At 37.9% G+C, this 19,522-nt stretch overlaps 1 protein-coding gene across 1 annotated transcript; it reads left to right on the top strand.

Moving 5' to 3' along the window:
* The first annotated feature begins 829 nt into the window (after positions 1-829).
* THUMPD1 (THUMP domain containing 1) lies at positions 830-19,247 on the top strand. Its single transcript, XM_053695190.1, has 4 exons — positions 830-1,094; positions 3,433-3,598; positions 11,575-11,823; positions 16,792-19,247. Exons 1-4 carry the CDS (start codon positions 900-902, stop codon positions 17,229-17,231), a joined length of 1,050 nt encoding a protein of 349 aa, XP_053551165.1. The 5' UTR covers positions 830-899; the 3' UTR covers positions 17,232-19,247.
* Positions 19,248-19,522: the final 275 nt, after the last annotated feature.

Genomic DNA, 19,522 nt, shown 5'->3' with positions numbered 1-19,522 from the left:
ATATAAACACTTTCTGAGGCACCAACTCCTATTCAGCATGTGCACAAGCTGAAATAATATACTTATACTACTATATATACAGTTCAGAATGACATACTTAGTTAAATTATATTGTGTTTACATTTATTCTTTGCAGTGAAAGTTGCTGTATTTTTTTTAAAAAATGTGAGAACACGCCATACTTCATTAATTATCATGTTAGTTGTATCATTCAGTTGCAATCTGTTGATATTGTATTTTTCTATATATTAAACATTTTTGGTAATTTTTGAAATTTATGATCATTGTCTTTCTAAGTACGTAGATCATAAGTGATTTAAGTCTTTTAAAGTGGTGATAAATAAATGTGTGCTTTCAAGTTAGATTCCTAACTTTGATATTATTTTGTTATGCTCAGTCAGGGGTATGGTTGGGTATTTTTCTTTGTTTTTATTTAACATAGAAATCCCCAATTCCCCATTAGATTTTGAACCATGAATAACGAAAAACGAAAAAGTGTCTAATTTCAGGTGGGTCATTTTTTTCTCTTTTAAGCCATACAGCAAAATAATAATGCAACTGACCCGATTTGAAGTATATGATAACAGAACCTGATTTTGTCCGCTAAGCATAATGTATGATGATATATGGAGTTAGTTTACATTAGACACAACTGAGCATGCGCATATTGCCTACAAATAGACGTATTTTTTAATTAAACATTTGCATGGTTATATTCTGAAAACGTATGAATATTTGTAGGGAAGGAATTTACCATAACACCAATACTTTATGGCGGGACACAATTTCATGTAACACCAGCGCGTCATTTTTACGTCATAACTTTACGCCGTCGGGACACGTGGGTGGCAGAGACGTGCAGTTGTTGTAGTGGAATCAGAAGGTGTTTTTTGGTCAATATGAGCGAGGAGAGTGGCAAGAGGAGGAGAAAGGCTCAATACGTGGGCAGTGCCAAGCGGCACAGGGGGAGTAAGCAGCTGGATGTGGGCATGCAAGGTATCCTTATCACATGCAACATGAACGAGAGGAAGTGTGTAGGAGAAGCGTACAGTCTGCTCAATGAGTATGGGGATCAGTTGTATGGGCCAGAGAAGGTGAGAGAGTCAGGCGCAACGCTTATCTAAAGCGCTAGCATGTAGTGCACATGCCATACAATTCCTATAAACAGCCCCTGTGCGGACTGCTTATCCCCTACAAACAGCCCCTGTGCGAACTGCTCGACCCCTATAAACAACCCCTGTGCGAACTGCTCGACCCCTATAAACAACCCCTGTGCGGACTGCTCATGCCCTAGAAACAGCCCCTGTGCCGACTGCTCATCCCCTAGAAACAGGCCCTACTAGACTGCTCATCCCCCTAGAAACAGCCCCTACTAGACTGCTCATCCCCCTAGAAACAGCCCCTACTAGACTGCTCATCCCCCTAGAAACAGCCCCTACTAGACTGCTCATCCCCCTAGAAACAGCCCCTACTAAACTGCTCATCCCCCTAGAAACAGCCCCTACTAAACTGCTCATCCCCCTAGAAACAGCCCCTACTAGACTGCTCATCCCCCTAGAAACAGCCCCTGTGCGGATTGTGGATCCCCTAATAGTTAGCAGCCCCTGTGCGGACTGGGCATCCCCTGTAAACAGCCCCTGTGCGGACTTGTCAATCCCTATAAACAGCCCTTGCATGGACTGCATCTTCTATAAACATCCCCGGTGCAGATTTCACTACTCCTATAAATATCCTCTGTGGACTGTGCATTCCCTATAAACAGCACCTGCATGGACTGCATATCCCCCCTGTATTTAGCTCATGCGTGGTCTGAACATCCTCTATAAACAGCATCTTAATTCTTTTACAAGCAGCACCTCACTGTACTGTACTTCCAATATAAATAGCCCCTGCATGGATTGAACATCTCATACAAGCAACCCTGTATGGACCGCACATATATAAACAGCCTCTGCATGGACCGTGTCTATCTTACCATCAGTCCCTATATTGATTTCACATCCTCTTGAAACATCCCTGCATGGACTGTAAATCTATATACATCATCTGTATGTACATTTGTTAACTTTGTCACTTGCAGGCCCTGATCATCACATGAACAAGGCATTGCACAGATTTAATGCAGCACCAACACATTCTGTGATCTGATAAATATAACACCAGCATGTTCTCCTTGTTCCCGTGATTACAGCACCCCACTATGTGTTAAAGATGTTCAAATAAAGCCCCAACACAGATAGGACAGGATTTCGGTTCTGTAAGCGCTGCAATGTAGAATATTTATGTCAAGTGGTAATTCTACCTACATTAAAGGGACAGTCAACCCAAAAATATTATTACTTATTTTGATAAGTTAATTAATGATTTTTACATGCAACTTTAGCCCAATTTTCAGCTAAATAAAGTTTGCCAGTAAATACAATTACTAGTTGCATCTGGCCATTTTGAAATGTCCGCCTGACCCCTCCTTCTCTGACGTTTTCCAAAGCTTGCACTACAGGATCATGTTGATCCTGCGCGTTCCTGTGTCTCCTGCATGCGTGCCTAACACTTTTTTTATTATTATTATTTCCCGCAGTTTGGTGAGCGGTCATTATGATGTATTTAGCATAACCTTTGTATTTTTACTGACTTCATCTTTTTCTACAGCTGATAAACTAAATTAAATATTTTCAGATGAGCCAAAGTGTACAAAAAGGTACAAGACCTGGAATGACAGAGAGGAGCCCCCCTGATTTCGGACTAACCGACAAGAGAAAGCTGAAGAGCGCAAGCCACTCAGTAAAGCAGGCTCTGGGTCCCAACCAATCTACTAAGAGAGAAAAGAAGCCGTAGCTGGACAATCTCTTCCTGGTCACTTCGTCCTACACCAGAGTTATGGAGCAACGCGCTGAAGGTCTGCTAGCTGTGTGTGCTTTGGCAGATGTTTCCGGATCACTGTTTGCCTCTGTCATTCCAGGTCTTGTACCTTTTTGTACACTTTGGCTCATCTGAAAATATTTAATTCAGTTTTTCAGGTGTAGAAAAAGATGAAGTCAGTAAAAATACAAAGTTATGCTAAATACATCATAATGACCGCTCACCAAACTGCGTGAAATAATAATAAAAAATTAAAAAAAGTGTTAGGCGCGCATGCAGGAGACACAGGAACGCGCAGGATCAACATGATCCTGAAATGCAAGCTTTGGAAAACGTCAGGCGGACATATCAAAATGGCCAGATGCAACTAGTAATTGTATTTACTGACAAAGTTTATTTAGCTGAAAATTGGGCTACAGTTGCGTGTAAAAATCGTTAACTAACTTAGCAAAATATGTAATAATAATTTTTGGGTTGATTGTCCCTTTAAGTTCAAAATAAATGATTGTTAAAACATTTTATACTATTCTGATCAGTAGATACTAAGAACTGTCTATTTATTTTCTCATACAGTTATCTGAGAAGGATGACGGAACATCGGAAAGTGAGGAAGATGCAGAGGAAGCTCTGAAAAAAGAAGTTAATGAGATTCGCTCTTCAATAGAAAAAAACCTGCGCAGGTTCCAGTCAATTGAGAGTGGAGCCAACAATGTTGTTTTTATCAGGACCCTCAAAATAGGTATAATAATTCTATTAGGCATGCTATATACTCCTGATGTTGTGTGTGTTTATATTTACGTGGAATACAGGTTTTATTTTTACTCTGAACAATACTGTAGTAATTGTTCTGATTAAAGCCCGTTGGAAATAGATGAAGCAAACTGATTATACGTGGAGGTCTATAAACTAGTTATTTCTATGCTGACAAATATAAAAGTAATTGAATATGACAGAAGGCTTTTTAACTGATATACTTTTATTGTTGGGGAAGATAAGAGCCACCACTTTAAGCCATTAAGCTCCTTACCTCTACTGGCTGTATGTGGATTTATAGTAGGTTGTGATCTGGAGCCAGGTTAATTCAGGCCTCATTTGATTGGCTAGTAGGCATACATGCTATTGGCTGGTTGACCAAGAGATCATTGGTTACCGTTAAAGGGACAGTCTATTCAAAAATAAACTTTTGTGATTCAGATAGGGCAGTGATGGCTGATCTTGGCACCCCAGATGTTTTGAAACTAGATTTCCCATGATGTTTAGGCACTCTGCACTCTAGTTGAGCATTATGGGATATGTAGTTCAGAAACATCAGAGGTGTCAAGATTAGCCATCACTGAGATAGGGATTGTAATTTTAAACAATTTTCCAATTTACTTTTATCAATTTTGCTTTGTTCTCTTGGTATTCTTAGTTGAAAGCTAAATTAGGTAGGCTCATATGCTAATTTCTTAGCTCTTAAAGGCCGCCTTTTATCTGAATGCATTTTGACAGTTTTTTGCAACTAGAGGGTGTTAGTTCACGTGTGCCATGTAGATAACATTGTGCTCATGCACGTTTTGTTACCTAGGAGTCATCACTGGTTAAAATGCTAGTCTGTCAAAAGACAAATCCTGAAGATAGGAAAGAGAAGAGGCGCCTAATGGTGTGATATCGTAGAAGCTAGCACAAATAGCAAGTACAGGTGTAAGATATACTCACAAGCCCAGGTGCACATCTAGTGCAATAATCAATGGACCGAGACTTCAGAGCCGCTCGGCTGACTCAATCCACTGGCATAAAGCTGAACAGGAACACGTCCTCCAAAGATGTCATCAAATCCAGGATGGGGAACCCAAGTGCACTTATAGGATTCACCTCTATGGAAGGCTCAAATACCTCGAAAACCAAATCCAATATCCAGGAGACTAAGGCAAGGTGTGGATAGAAAAGATACTTTATTTAAAACCAATTAAAATTCAAGGAACACAGCAACTTGTTTCTCAGCGAGTGTGCTGTTTCATCAGGCTGTAATGTTCCTTCCAAACCTTGCTCTAATTATACCTACAAATAACCAATCCCAAGTGTGTATGATAACACACCCACCAAACAAATACACCTTATTGGGCCACTATCGGCATCCGTGTGCAACTATATCTGACATGTATGTAACATAGTGGGACCAATCAAGGTTCAAGATGATAATACACCCACCGATGTGCTAAATTTTATTGGTCCTGGAGGCCGGTAGGTGGACCAATCACACAATAGTGTGTGTTAGAACCGTCACGTTCGAACATAAAGGCACAAAACGGGACCTGTTAATAAGTTAACTTAGACAAAATGTATTCAATCATTTATACTCGTTAATGCGAAAAGTCATATCGAGGCCCATATATGATTGTCTCAAAAGTCTATGGCGTGTGTATATTGTAATACAACCAATGGGAGGTCTCAAAAGTCTATGGCGTGTGTATATTGTAATACAACCAATGGGAGGTCTCAAAAGTCTATGGTGTGTGTATATTGTAATACAACCAATGGGAGGTCTCAAAAGTCTATGGTGTGTGTATATTGTAATACAACCAATGGGAGGTCTCAAAAGTCTATGGCGTGTGTATATTGTAATACAACCAATGGGAGCGTCTGTCAAAAGAACTGAAATAAGGGGGCAGTCTGCGGAAGCTTAGATACAAGGTAATCACAGAGGTGGAAAGTGTATTAATGTAACCGTGTTGGTTATGCAAAACTGGGGAATGGATAATAAAAGGTTATCTATCTTTTAAACAATAAAAATTCTGTTATAGACTGTCCCTTTAATGCTGTGTTGCTGACTTGTCACACAACTAAGAGATGGCCATTTTTGTTTTATTATGCATGTGAAATGCGTGCCATTTGGCTCTCTGCAGTTCCATATGTTACACATCTCCCTCATTACACAAGTTTCAGCTGTGTCACTTGTTTCAATGAGCTATATTCTCAGACCACCTGAGGTGTGTTCCCTTTGTAGGTTCCACTCACTGCTTCTTCCCTCTCTGTCCCTACATCCAGCAACCCCCATATTGTGATACTGGACCTACAAAAGATGCCAGTTTATTGACAAAGTGTAAAACCAGATACCTTCCTTTAGAGGGACAGTCTACACCAGAATTTGTGTTGTTTAAAAAGATAGATAATCCCTTTATTACCCATTCCCCTGTTTTGCATAACCAACACAGTTATATTAATACACTTTTTATCTCTGTAATTACCTTATATCTAAGCCTTTGCAAACTGCCCCCTTATTTCAGTTCTTTTGACAGACTTGCATTTTTAGCCAATCAGTGCTCCCTCCTAGGAGCTTCACGTGCCTGAGCTCAGTTATCTATATGAAACACAAGAACTAACGCCCTCTAGTGGTTAAAAACTGTCAAAATGCTTTCAGATTAGAGGTGGCTTTCAAGGTCTAAGAAATTTAGCATATGAACCTCCTAGGTTTAGCTTTCAACTAAGAATACCAAGAGAACAAAGCAAAATTGGTAATAAAAGTAAATTGGAAAGTAATTTAAAATTACATGCCCTATTTAAATCATGAACAATTTTTTTTTTCTTGACTGTCCCTTTTTAATTTTGTATAATAAACAAACGGGAACAGGGGACATACATTTAATTTAAAGGGACATTAAACCCAATTTTTTTCTTTCATGATTCAGATAGAGCAGCAATTTTAAGCAACTTTCTAATTTATTCCCATTATCAAAAAAAAGCAAGAATGTTTAGATGCCGGCCCATTTTTGGTTCACAATCTGGGTTGTCCTTGCTGATTGGACAGCATCAATAAAAAAGTGCTGTCCAGGGTCTGAACCAAAAATCGTCTGGCTCCTTAGCTTAGATGCCTTCTTTTTCAAATAAAGATAGCAAGAGAATGAAGAAAAATTGATAATCGGAGTAAATTATAAAGTTGCTTAAAATTGCATGCTCTATCTGAATCATTAAAGAAAAGTTTGGGTTCAGTGTCCCTTTAAGAAGCATAAAGCTGTCTCCTAGTTTTTTTTTTTTTAGTGATCATTTTTCTGCAGGTCATTTTAAAATTAAATGTTAAAGTGAAAGTAAAGTTACCTGGTTTGCGATCCTCAGTAGCAGTCTTTGGGCATAAATAATATGACTTTCATTCATCCTTTTTTTTTTTTTAAATGTAGCTGGAATCAAAGTTATTTACAAAACTTTATAAACTATCCAAATTCAACCTGTAAATAAATAAAAAAATTCACTCCGGGTCACGTGTTGTCAACAGCCAATTGAAAATCTGGCCGTTAGGCGGCCGTGAAACCACGTCACCCGCCTACTTATTAATCTACGCATGCGCAAATGTTTGGCCAGGCACTAATATATCAGGAGTTTCTCTGGGCACAAACAGTTTTGCCGTGAAGCGCATGTGCAGTAGACGGAGCCGTACGGGATTTGCGCATGCGCAATACAAGGCCATACACTAAGATATCAGGAGCGCGCTCCCGTTTCTCTGGGCACAAACAGTTTCGTCAAGAAGCGCATTCGCAGTAGATGGAGCCGTACCGGATTAGCACATGCTCAATACAAATAGCTACTGTGAATGCGCTTTGGAGCTACGTATAGAGTGGGTTGGGACCGCTCTATACGTCAGAACCCAGAAATATAAGAAGTAGAGGATGGGAGGAGTTGGAATAAATACGGTAGGAAATTTTAGATTTTTAATAAAACATCTAATTATTGATACATTTATGAAAATAAAGTTAGCGATCATAATATACTAAGGTAGTAGAAAAAATTAATGTGTTCGAAGGGGACCAACTTTACTTTCACTTTAAACTAGGTGATTACACTAAAGCACCAGTTAAATTGCAATGTTTGGATTAAATGGAGAATAAAGAGATTTTTAAAGTTTTATAAAATATATTGCAGCAGTTGAAAATAAAATTACATTGCAAATTAGCTGTTTGGGAAAAAAAAAAGTTTTTAAAACGTCTAGAATAAATGTGTTTCTTTTGCTCTTGGTCTTACATCACAATTATAGTCAAGTCTGCAGAGTTAAAAAGCTAGAAGAGCCAATCTATCAATGCTCTGCCGTTTCGCAGTGCTGCTCTATAGTTGACTATTCCCTTTAAACAGCGCTTTGCTCTGACTGCACTGTTGATGAAAACTTACACAGTGCAGTCAGAACACACATTACTGTTTGAAGAGAACAGCCTCATCTGTAGCAGCACTGCAAAGCGAAAGCACTAACAGCTCTTGCATGTGTCCCGCTCTTTCTACAGACATGCTGAATTTTCTACAGACATCTCAGATCGCAGCATGTTCTGCTTTAGTGCCTCTGAAAATGATAAACTGCAGACAACAGCTGTTTAAAGGGACACTCAAGTCAAAATTAAAGTTCCATGATTCAGATAGAGTTTTCGAGTCACCAGCTCCTACTGAGCATGTGCAAGAATTCACAGAATATACAGTGGGTATTGAAGAGAATCACCATCCTTGCAAATAATCACATTTTTGTTGCTTTGCTGCCTGAAATAAAGACACACCGTTTGTGTTTATCCAGTTGTAATTACTCAGTGCAACTTATAACATCCAAGTGAAAGATAGAACGCCAACATGTCAGGCAAAAATAAAGACAATTCAAAAACAGAATCACTGAGTTTGAAAAAGGATCACCCCCTCCTAAAATTACTTGTAAACTCAATCAGGTGTAGCTAATCACCTTAATGGCACACACAAAGCAATTTGACCTTCAACTGTGGGCATATTGATTAGCTCAGCATGAAAAGACCTTTCCTGGAGCATCTCAGTCCCTGGTAGTGCAATTAAAGGAAACCACCAACTATGGGTGGCAAGGCACTGTCAAAAGATCTGAAATAATGTTGTGGACAAGCACAAGTCCGGAGATGGATACAAGAAAATATCAAAGGCTTTATCAAAGCCTAGAAGCACAGTGAAGTCTATTATTAAGAAATGGGAGATATTTGGTACAACACAGACCCTCTCTGGGTCAGGACGTCGCTCCAAACTGGATGAAAGAGTCAGGAGGAAACTGGTCAGAGAGGCTACCAAGAGGCCAACAGAAACTCTGATGCAGTTGCAGAAATTTATGACAAAGAGTGGTCATTGTGTGCATGTGACAACAATATTGCAAATTCTCCACAAATGTGGCTTGTATGGGAGGGTTACAAGAAAAAAGCCACTCCTGAAGAAAGGCCAAATGCAGTCACGACTCAGCTTTGCCATAACACACCTAGGAGATTCTGAGGCAACATGGAAAAAGGTGTTATGGTCAGATGAGACTAAAATTTAATTATTTGGCCTCAACAACAAACTATATGACTGGAGGAAATCCAATACAGCTCACCATCCAAATAACACCATACCTACAGTAAAGCATAGAGGTGGTAATATCCTGTTATTGGGGTGTTTCTCTGTAGCAGTAACTGGAGCACTTGTCAGGATAGAAGGAATAATGGATGGGACAAAATACCGTCAAATTCTTGAGAAAATCTGCTGTCTTCTGCAAGGAAGTTGTCAATGGGAAGAAGGTTTATCTTCCAACATGACAATGACCCAAAGCACACAGCAAAAATGACCACACAGTGTTTGAAGGAGAAAAGGGTGAATGTCCTAGTCAGAGCCCAGACTTAAACCCCATTGAATATCTGTGGCATTGACTTGAAGACCGCAGTCCACAAACGGTCACCATCAAATGTAACTGAACTGGAGCAATTCTGCAAAGAGTGGGCAAACAGTCTAGATGTGCAAAGTTAGTAGAGACAAATCCCAACAGACTAAAGGCTGTAATTAAAGCAAAAGGTGGTTCAACAAAATACTGGCACAAGGGGGTGATCCTTTTTTCCAACTCAGTGATTCTGTTTTTGAATTGTCTTTATATTTGTCTGACATGTTGTGTTATATCTTACACTTGGATGCTATAAATTGCACTGAGTAATTACAACTGGATAAACAAAAACTGTGTCTGTCTTTATTTCAGGCTGCAAAGTAACAACATGTGATTATTTTCAAGGGGGTGATTCTTTTCAATACCCACTGTACCTATTTTCATTTGTGATTGGCTGATGGCTGTCACATGATAAAAGAGGAGTGGAAATAGACATAACTGAAAATTGTCAGAAACATTTTTTAATTCTCATTTGAAGTTCAGACTAAGGGCTATTTTATTGTGTTTTGTTATCATGCATTTGTTTAAGCAAATCTACTGGTCCTTTAACTATTCACTATATTATGAATTGGTACTTGCAGATGATAAACGCATATACACAATACAGACATTTTTATATACACATAGTATTTATTTATCAATAATTTCACCCTCCATTGTCTAAAATCTGAATACAAAATAAATGTTTCAAAAGCATTTAAAAGTGCAATTTTGTATTGTGCTGAAGTACAGGAATATACATTGATTATGTTTATCTTATCTCTTTGTCAGGGACAGATTTAAATGAGCTCCTGTGCTGATCAAGCAATCACTATGTAGCATGTTGTTAGTCCAGGGTTCAGAAGTCTCTTGAGTTCACTTCAGCCTTGTTTAAGTCAGTGGAAAGCCACAATATTCAGAGTTAAATGTCAGGAAACGTAACCAAAATTAATAATGAAAATATATTGCTAAGATTTTTTTTTTTGTACGTTTTGATTCTAAAGTGCCCGGTTTTTAAAAATTCGATTAAAAACAGGGGCACTTTAATTCATCAAAATTTACATTTCACTCTTTGTGAAAAAAACTTACCTTTTAATCTTGACAGCAGCTCCAGCTTTCTCCGCCTGTCGCAAAGCCTCTTCCTGGGTCTGAAATGAAGGATCCGGCTTCCTCCAATCACGGCGTTGAATCAGACACTGATTCCCCCGGGGGGGGGAGAGAGCCGTGTTTGGAGGATGATCTATCCATAATATCTGACGTCAGAAATGTAAATTTTGATGAATTAAATTTCCCCTGTTTTTAATCAAATTTTTAAAAAAACAGGCACTTTTGCATCAAAATTTACATTCACTTTAATGTTCCATTAAATGGGCATCAAGATTTTTATTTCAGTAATGCAGTGAATGTTAATTTTTTTTTTTTTTTTTAAAGGTTCACATTTTGTTTGCTGCAATTGTTTTTTTCAATTTGCCTAATTTGGAGAAGTCAATCCAGACTGCTGGTCAAGACACAGCCAGACATGGTTTGCAGTTCTTATCTCTGCTAAAGCAAGCTTAGACTTATAAAAACCTGCCATGCACACTATTAGTTCTATTGGAAAATTCTTACTTTTCAGAATTACATTACAAGATAAATGAGCAAAAGGAAAGTATATTTCAAAGTTGTTGTATTATGTATAATTAAACATTCTATGTTACAATCCCTTTTAAACACTGAGAATTAAACTTTTATGATTCAGATAGAGCAGTAATTTTAAACAACTTTCCAATTTTCTTCCATTAACAAAATGTGCACAGTCTTTTTATATTTACACTTTTTGAGTCATCAGCTCCTACTGAGCATGTGCGAGAATTCACAGAATATACGTATATGCATTTGTGATTGGCTGATGGCTGTCACATGATACAGGAGTGGAAATAGACATAACTTTTGAAAATTGCAAGAAAAAAATAAACTACTACAGTTATTTCACTGTATTTTTATCATGCATTTGTTGATTATGCTGTATTTATTGGTCTTAAGTCTTTATCTGCCTAACCATAAGTCCTTTAGTTAAAATTAGTGTATATATTTTCTGTTTTCAGATCCTGAGAAGTTGGTGCATCACATTCTAAAAGATATTTACACAACCAAAAAAAAGAAGACGCGAGTCATTCTCCGTATGTTGCCGGTCTCTGGTACCTGTAAGGCTTTCCCTGAGGATCTCAAGAAATACGCAGAAACCTTCTTTGAGCCGTGGTTTAAAACTCCAAACAAGGGAACCTTCCAAATTGTATACAAAGCACGTAACAACAATCACATGAACAGGGATGAAGTCATCAAAGACCTGGCCGGTACGGTTCCCATCAGGTTTCTTTTAACAGTGTTGTGTTACATTTACTTAAACAGCACCATCATTTCACGATGAGTGATGGGGAAATGTTTTGCAGCAATGCCAACAAAAACAGGTATTGGGCTTATATATGGAGTAAAACGTTCAATGTATCCAATCACTGGCTAATATATTACAGGGAGTGCAGAATTATTAGGCAAGTTGTATTTTTGAGGATTCATTTTATTATTGAACAACAACCATGTTCTCAATGAACCCAAAAAACTCATTAATATCAAAGCTGAATAGTTTTGAAAGCAGTTTTTAGTTTGTTTTTAGTTTTAGCTATTTTAGGGGGATATCTGTGTGTGCAGGTGACTATTACTGTGCATAATTATTAGGCAACTTAACAAAAAACAAATATATACCCATTTCAATTATTTATTTTTACCAGTGAAACCAATATAACATCTCTACATTCACAAATATACATTTCTGACATTCAAAAACAAAACAAAAACAAATCAGTGACCAATATAGCCACCTTTCTTTGCAAGGACACTCAAAAGCCTGCCATCCATGGATTCTGTCAGTGTTTTGATCTGTTCACCATCAACATTGCGTGCAGCAGCAACCACAGCCTCCCAGACACTGTTCAGAGAGGTGTACTGTTATCCCTCCTTGTAAATCTCACATTTGATAATGGACCACAGGTTCTCAATGGGGTTCAGATCAGGTGAACAAGGAGGCCATGTCATTAGATTTTCTTCTTTTATACCCTTTCTTGCCAGCCACGCTGTGGAGTACTTGGACGCGTGTGATGGAGCATTGTCCTGCATGAAAATCATGTTTTTCTTGAAGGATGCAGACTTCTTCCTGTACCACTGCTTGAAGAAGGTGTCTTCCAGAAACTGGCAGTAGGACTGGGAGTTGAGCTTGACTCCATCCTCAACCCGAAAAGGCCCCACAAGCTCATCTTTGATGACACCAGCCCAAACCAGTACTCCACCTCCACCTTGCTGGCATCTGAGTCGGACTAGAGCTCTCTGCCCTTTACCAATCCAGCCACGGGCCCATCCATCTGGCCCATCAAGACTCACTCTCATTTCATCAGTCCATAAAACCTTAGAAAAATCAGTCTTGAGATATTTCTTGGCCCAGTCTTGACGTTTCAGCTTGTGTGTCTTGTTCAGTGGTGATCGTCTTTCAGCCTTTCTTACCTTGGCCATGTCTGAGTATTGCACACCTTGTGCTTTTGGGCACTCCAGTGATGTTGCAGCTCTGAAATATGGCCAAACTGGTGGCAAGTGGCATCTTGGCAGCTGCACGCTTGACTTTTCTCAGTTCATGGGCAGTTATTTTGCGCCTTGGTTTTTCCACACGCTTCTTGCGACCCTGTTGACTATTTTGAATGAAACGCTTGATTGTTCGATGATCACGCTTCAGAAGCTTTGCAATTTTAAGAGTGCTGCATCCCTCTGCAAGATATCTCACTATTTTTTACTTTTCTGAGCCTGTCAAGTCCTTCTTTTGACCCATTTTGCCAAAGGAAAGGAAGTTGCCTAATAATTATGCACACCTGATATAGGGTGTTGATGTCATTAGACCACACCCCTTCTCATTACAGAGATGCACATCACCTAATATGCTTAATTGGTAGTAGGCTTTCGAGCCTATACAGCTTGGAGTAAGACAACATGCATAAAGAGGATGATGTGGTCAAAATACTCATTTGCCTAATAATTCTGCACTCCCTGTAGTGTAATGTTATAGCCATTACTTTATGGGTTCAAGTTAAATTTTATTAGCACTGCGGCAACATGTTTTGCAGTGCTATATGTGTATACAATAAATGTAGATGAAATAAGGATAACTGAGATAAGACTAGAGGTCAATCTGGATATGTCAGTAAATTAAACACAGTGAGCAACTGACATTTTGTTAGCTAAACTTACAATATCTTATCACCCCTGATGAGGCCAATCAGGGATAGATATTTAGCAGGGTTATGCTTATGAAATCTGCAATATGAATTTACAAATCTCAGAACTGGAAATCCCACAATTTTTAGAGTTTTACTTCAGAAAAAGGGGACAACATAAATAATACCAAGACACACAATAGTCAGCATTCAGTCCTTCTAACTGTAGTGTGCACATTGATTCTGGGTCTCTGCTAATCCTCCAACGCTGTATAAAATGCAATTGCGACAGCGCCTCTTAGTTTAAAATGCACCAACACCATTTATTGAGATGTTACGAGCACATAGAGAATTTTTGGGCTGCACTTGGTGTAGCCTGATAAGTAGCTTTATATGTGTATGTAACACCTCAATAAAAGGACCTTTGGTGCATTTTAAACTAAGCTGTGCTGTTGCAATTGTATTTTAGACTAAATAAATTACGGAAGTATATTGCAAGTTTTTTTTGTTTTAAATTTAAAAGGCCATAATAATAATTTGCATACTCTAATTCATTAGAGGATGTCATTTTAAGACTATTGACCCTGCATTACTGTGTGTTTTACCTCCTGCAAAAAAAGGGGTTAAACACACAGAAAATGTACCGCTCGGGACCTGCAGAGCATTGCATGTCTCGAGAGGAAACTGCTGATGATTTAAGGTGAAAGTAAATTTTCATGTACTGTATTAATGCCATGGATTCACTTACTAACATTATATGTAGTCGCTAACTTATTTTTTTTAAATTCGTTATTATTTTCAAAATTTTAACCTTTTATCATTCATACCGTCTTATAGGTTCCTCTGCCCGCCGCTCATTTCCTGTTTTTTTGTAATGCTACACGTAAGAGCAGTCCCACCCGCTCTATACGTCATTATCCATGCTCGCTCTCGAGAATTAACATTTCCACGCTCTACGCAACGCAATTAGCTGGGTTTCCCTGTTGAGGTCAATATGCATGCGTGTCTCATGAACGCGCTTCTATACAGGGAGTAAATTCAATGAGAGACGCATGCGCAATGGGTAGGGGCGTAATTGGAAGATTTTCAGATGCCACTGGGGGACCAATAAAATTAGGTATAGCGATATTAGTCATCACAAAAGACAATTATTTTTTTTTCTGGAGGCGGGTGGAGGAACAGCGATTATAGTGTTGCGGCTTGAAAGGTAAATAAATGTGATTAAAAATAGAGCTTTTAAAAAACTGATGAATTAAACTTAACATATTTTAAGATGTATTTTTCGGTGCGGCATAGAGGTTGTGGATACTTTACTTTCACTTTAATCATCAGCGCTAGTCATACAACTCAGATGTGCTTTGATGGTCCTGAGCAGTACTTCTGCTGTGTGTTTAACCTCTGCTGGGGGGTTAAACACATACTAGTACAGGGTCTCCAATGTTAATTTTTTTTTTTTTAAAAAGGGCCTTTTTAAATATTTTATTTTACAATCACAGTGTTCCATATAAAATGATGGGCGTCACTATGCTGAAACCTAGATTTCCTTATCTCATCTCTTCTGCTAAGAACAATTAGGAACAGATTCAGGGTACATGATACAATACCTGTGTGGAGGTGCTGGAACAGAGCAATGTTAAAGGGTCTTTACACCCTGAAAAAATGATTTTAACATTGGTATAAGTCACACAGTCATTGTTTGCACATGTCCTATGTCCCTAATTGACCTCAGCAGAAGAGATTAGGTATAGGATACATAGGTTTCAGCATGTTGACACACATTACTTTATAGAAACGTAATTGTTACGGTTATTTCTTTAATCAACTTATATACATCCATATATTGCGCTTCACAGATATTGCTCTCTTTAAAAATTTGAAGGTTTGTAGCACCTCTGTGTCAAGCAAGTCTATTGGTGTGATTTAAAAAAAATAAAAAAATACACCTATAAATGCACTTAAAAAAACAGTAAAGTCAAAAATAAACGTTCATGATTCAGACAGAGCTTGCAGTTTTAAACAATGTTTCAATTTACTTCTTTTATCTAATTTGCTTCATTCTCTTGGTATCCTTTGTTTAAAAGCATACCTAGGTGGGCTCAGGAGCAGCAATGCATTACTGGGAGCTAGCTGCTGATTGGTGGCTATGCACAGACACCTTGTTATTGGCTCATCTAATGTGTTCAGCTAGCTCCTTTGACAATGGATACCAAGAGAATGAAGCAAAATTTGATAACAGAAATAAACTGGAAAGTTGTTTAAAATGTATGCTGTCTGGATCATGAACAAAATATTCTGGGTTCCATGTTTCTTTAAATGTAGACTATTGCAACAATATAATTTGTGTCGTTCCTGTCTGTTGACTAGTAGGTATTTTGTGCTAGTGCTTATTGGCTGTTAAAGGGACATTCTAGTCAAAATTAAACTTTCATGACTCAGGCCATGCCATTTTAAACAACTTTCCAATTTACTTTCATCATCAAATTTTGCTTTTTTTCTCTTGGTATTCTTTGTTGAAAGCTAAACCTAGGTAGGCTTGTAGGCTAATTTCTAAACCCTTGAAGGCCGCTTATTATCTCAATGCATTTTGACAGTTTTTCACAGCTTGACACTGCTATTTCATGTGTGTAGAATACAAAAACCCACAGCACCATCAGCTTTTCAGCATTTTATTTAGCTTCTTCTCGTATAACACAGATCTATGTCTGCTACGTTTCAGGAGGTTATCCCTTAATCATGCATGATTAAGGGCTAACCTCCTGAAACGTCGCAGACATACATAGCTCTGTGTTATGTAACAAATCTAAATAAAATGCTGAAACGCTGATGGTGCTGTTAGTTTTTGTATTCTAGAGTCTGTGAGGGGTTAAGTACAACTCACACAGCCCTATTGGGGTGGGGGCAGAGGGATAAGAATGTGCAAGTGAATGTTGGGTTATTTCCTAGCTGGAACATTTTTTATTTTTTTAAAAAAATAAAAACTATTGAATTTTGAAAATGCTGTCTTTTTATATTAAAGGCAAAAAAACGATTGCAATTGAATTGTCCACATGTTTTATTGTTTACTTTCAGGAATTGTTGGAAACCAGAATCCTGAGAACAAAGTTGACCTGAGCAATCCGGAATACACCATTGTAGTGGAAATCATTAAGAATGTCTGCTGTCTGAGTGTTGTGAAGGACTATATGCTCTTCAGAAAGTACAATCTGCAGGAAGTGGTGAAGAGCAGTGGTGCAGAACAGCCACAAAAGGATCCAACAAAGGATGAGAAGCCGCCAGAGGCTAAAAACGACAACGTGCCGCCAGAGGCTAAAAACGACAACGTGCCGCCAGAGGCTAAAAACGACAACGTGCCGCCAGAGGCTAAAAACGACAACGTGCCGCCAGAGGGTAAAAACGACAACGTGCCGCAAGATGCTTCAAAGGACGATGAGGCGCAAGATGATTCCAAGGAAATAAAGGACAAGAAGCAGGAAGATGCTAAGGAGGCTCCAGATGTTGCAAGCGCATAAATGTTTATAAAACCGTAGTAGTTTCTAGTGGTAAAAAAAGGTTCTCTGTCTGTGGAGTTGAATTTGTGTTGTATGCAGGGACCTCACATTTAGTTAATATTATTTGATCTTTCAGTTCCTTATTTGCCAGGAGCAGAGCTCCCAATTTTTGATGGATTGGTTCAGTTTTTGGAACCTGTGTTCCTCCTTATACTTTTTATATCCCCGTTTCACAAAGTGAAACCTGCAACTGCTGAAATGCACCAGAAATTCCCAGCTCCGCCTTCATTCCAGTACTAGGTCACTCGGCTCCTCCCCCTGGACCGCTAGACCTCCGACCCGTAGTGAAACTTGTAAATGTTGGGAGGTGAGCAGAGGTACCGCAGACAGTTGCAAATAGTTATCTAGAGAACAAATGGTTCACACTCTGACGTGTCTTGAACTGTGAGTGTATGGATTTTTTTTTATTATTAATAGTGGTTAATTACAGTTCTATGTAATATACAGAGCGGTATTTGTCCTGGATTACCGATAATCTACTTGAGAGAACATCATAGAATTTTTGTGTTACAATTTATGAAAAGTTGTTTTGCTGTATTAGAAAAGGAACGATATCTTCAGGATTTTAGCTTATCCTCTCTTAGAGATATTGTAGTGTAAAAAAAAAAAGTTAGAGCGTTTTATTTTTAAACAAATTACTTATTTAGTCAAAATCATACTCTTGCTCCAGATGAGGATAACGTTAGTGATTGGAGCATATGCATGTATGCTTATGCCTGATTGGCTCACAGCTGTATCCTCATCTGCATTGGTACAGGAATAAAACCTTGACAAAGAATTTAACACCCTTTTGTGGAGCTGAAATATGTAGGAACAAAAATCTGAATTTTGGTCTAACAAAATACTAGTGGTGAAAAACGGTAAAAAGGCATTCAGATAAGAGGCGGCCTTCTAGTTCTAAGAAATTAGCATATGAACCTCCTGGCTTTGAACTAAGAATACCAAGAGAACAAAGCAAATTGGGGATAAAAGTAAATTGGAAAGTTGTTTAAAATGACATGCCCTATCTGAATCATGAAAGTTTATTTTGGACTTGACTGTCCCTTCAATATAACCCTTCTATTAAGACGGCTATGTAAAAAGGGAAACCTAACTCAAAAATAAAACGCCCTAATTTGTCCCCTACAAAGAGGTTAAACACATTGCTGAAGTTGCACTTGAGAGCCTTAGCACATTAAAGGTTTTCAGCCAATTACAGACATACTCGTAGCAATTTGGTAGTTTCGTTGGCTGCCAAATGCAGAAGAGAGGGTCCACTTGTGGCATTCGGCTCTTTTCAGAGCCAAATTTCTTCTTGTGAAACACTAAGATCTAGATTTGCATAGACCTTAGTGTGTTTACCACAATGTTTATTACAGGGCTAATTCTTGCTCGGTGTCTGCTCAGATTAGATCTTTCTTATAGAGGAGATATATACATATATTACCGCCTTTAACCTTTTGATGACGGGGTTAATTTGTCTACATCGGAACAATGTAGTTTTATAATTTTTATTATTTAATTATGTAGTGTTCTTTGTTTTAATGTAAACCTGTTAGATATCTATCTATCGGGTTGACAAATCTGTTTAAAATTTAGGAGCCAGTAAGAATATTTAGGAGCCAGACAGTAATATATATATATATATATATATATATATATATATATATATATACATACATATGCTCTACGACCCCTTGCAAATTTAAATGTTTTCAGGCTATTTTTTTCTTTAGTTAAATTGGTTGGACAAACATTTTAAAAAAACCTTCATATAGCCAGTTTTGAAATCTATATTACAAATTTTTTTTTCTATTTATGGGTCTGAATGGATAACGTATACTCTTCCCTTTTTTATATTTACAATATTGTTTTCAGAACAGCTAGTTCTTTAGATAACTGGTACTTTGAATGCATAATCTGCAAAGTAGATTTATTTTGAGGAAAATGTTTGTTTTTGTCTGTTATCCTTTTAAATAAACATTTTTATTCAATGTTCATATTGTTTGCTTATTATTTTTGTTTTACCTTTGCATGAATAAACAATTGTGACAAATTAATAGGAAAATATGCGCTAAAGTTCTTTACTGCTGCATGATTCTGTTTTAATGCCTCTTCCAAAAAAGGACATAACATTATCTCCAAAACCGCAAATACACTTACGCATAAGGATGTGGAAGCTTAGCCTAAATGGTTAACTTTTATTTTGTTTTCAGAGATAGTTGTATTTGGTGGGATAAACTAAAAAAAACAACAACATATTTGTATGTTAA

The sequence above is a fragment of the Bombina bombina genome, chromosome 11 (genome assembly GCF_027579735.1).
Source record: "Bombina bombina isolate aBomBom1 chromosome 11, aBomBom1.pri, whole genome shotgun sequence".
NCBI lineage: Eukaryota > Metazoa > Chordata > Amphibia > Anura > Bombinatoridae > Bombina > Bombina bombina.
Note: the sequence above shows the minus strand (reverse complement) of the source record. Positions and strands in the feature narration are given on the sequence as shown.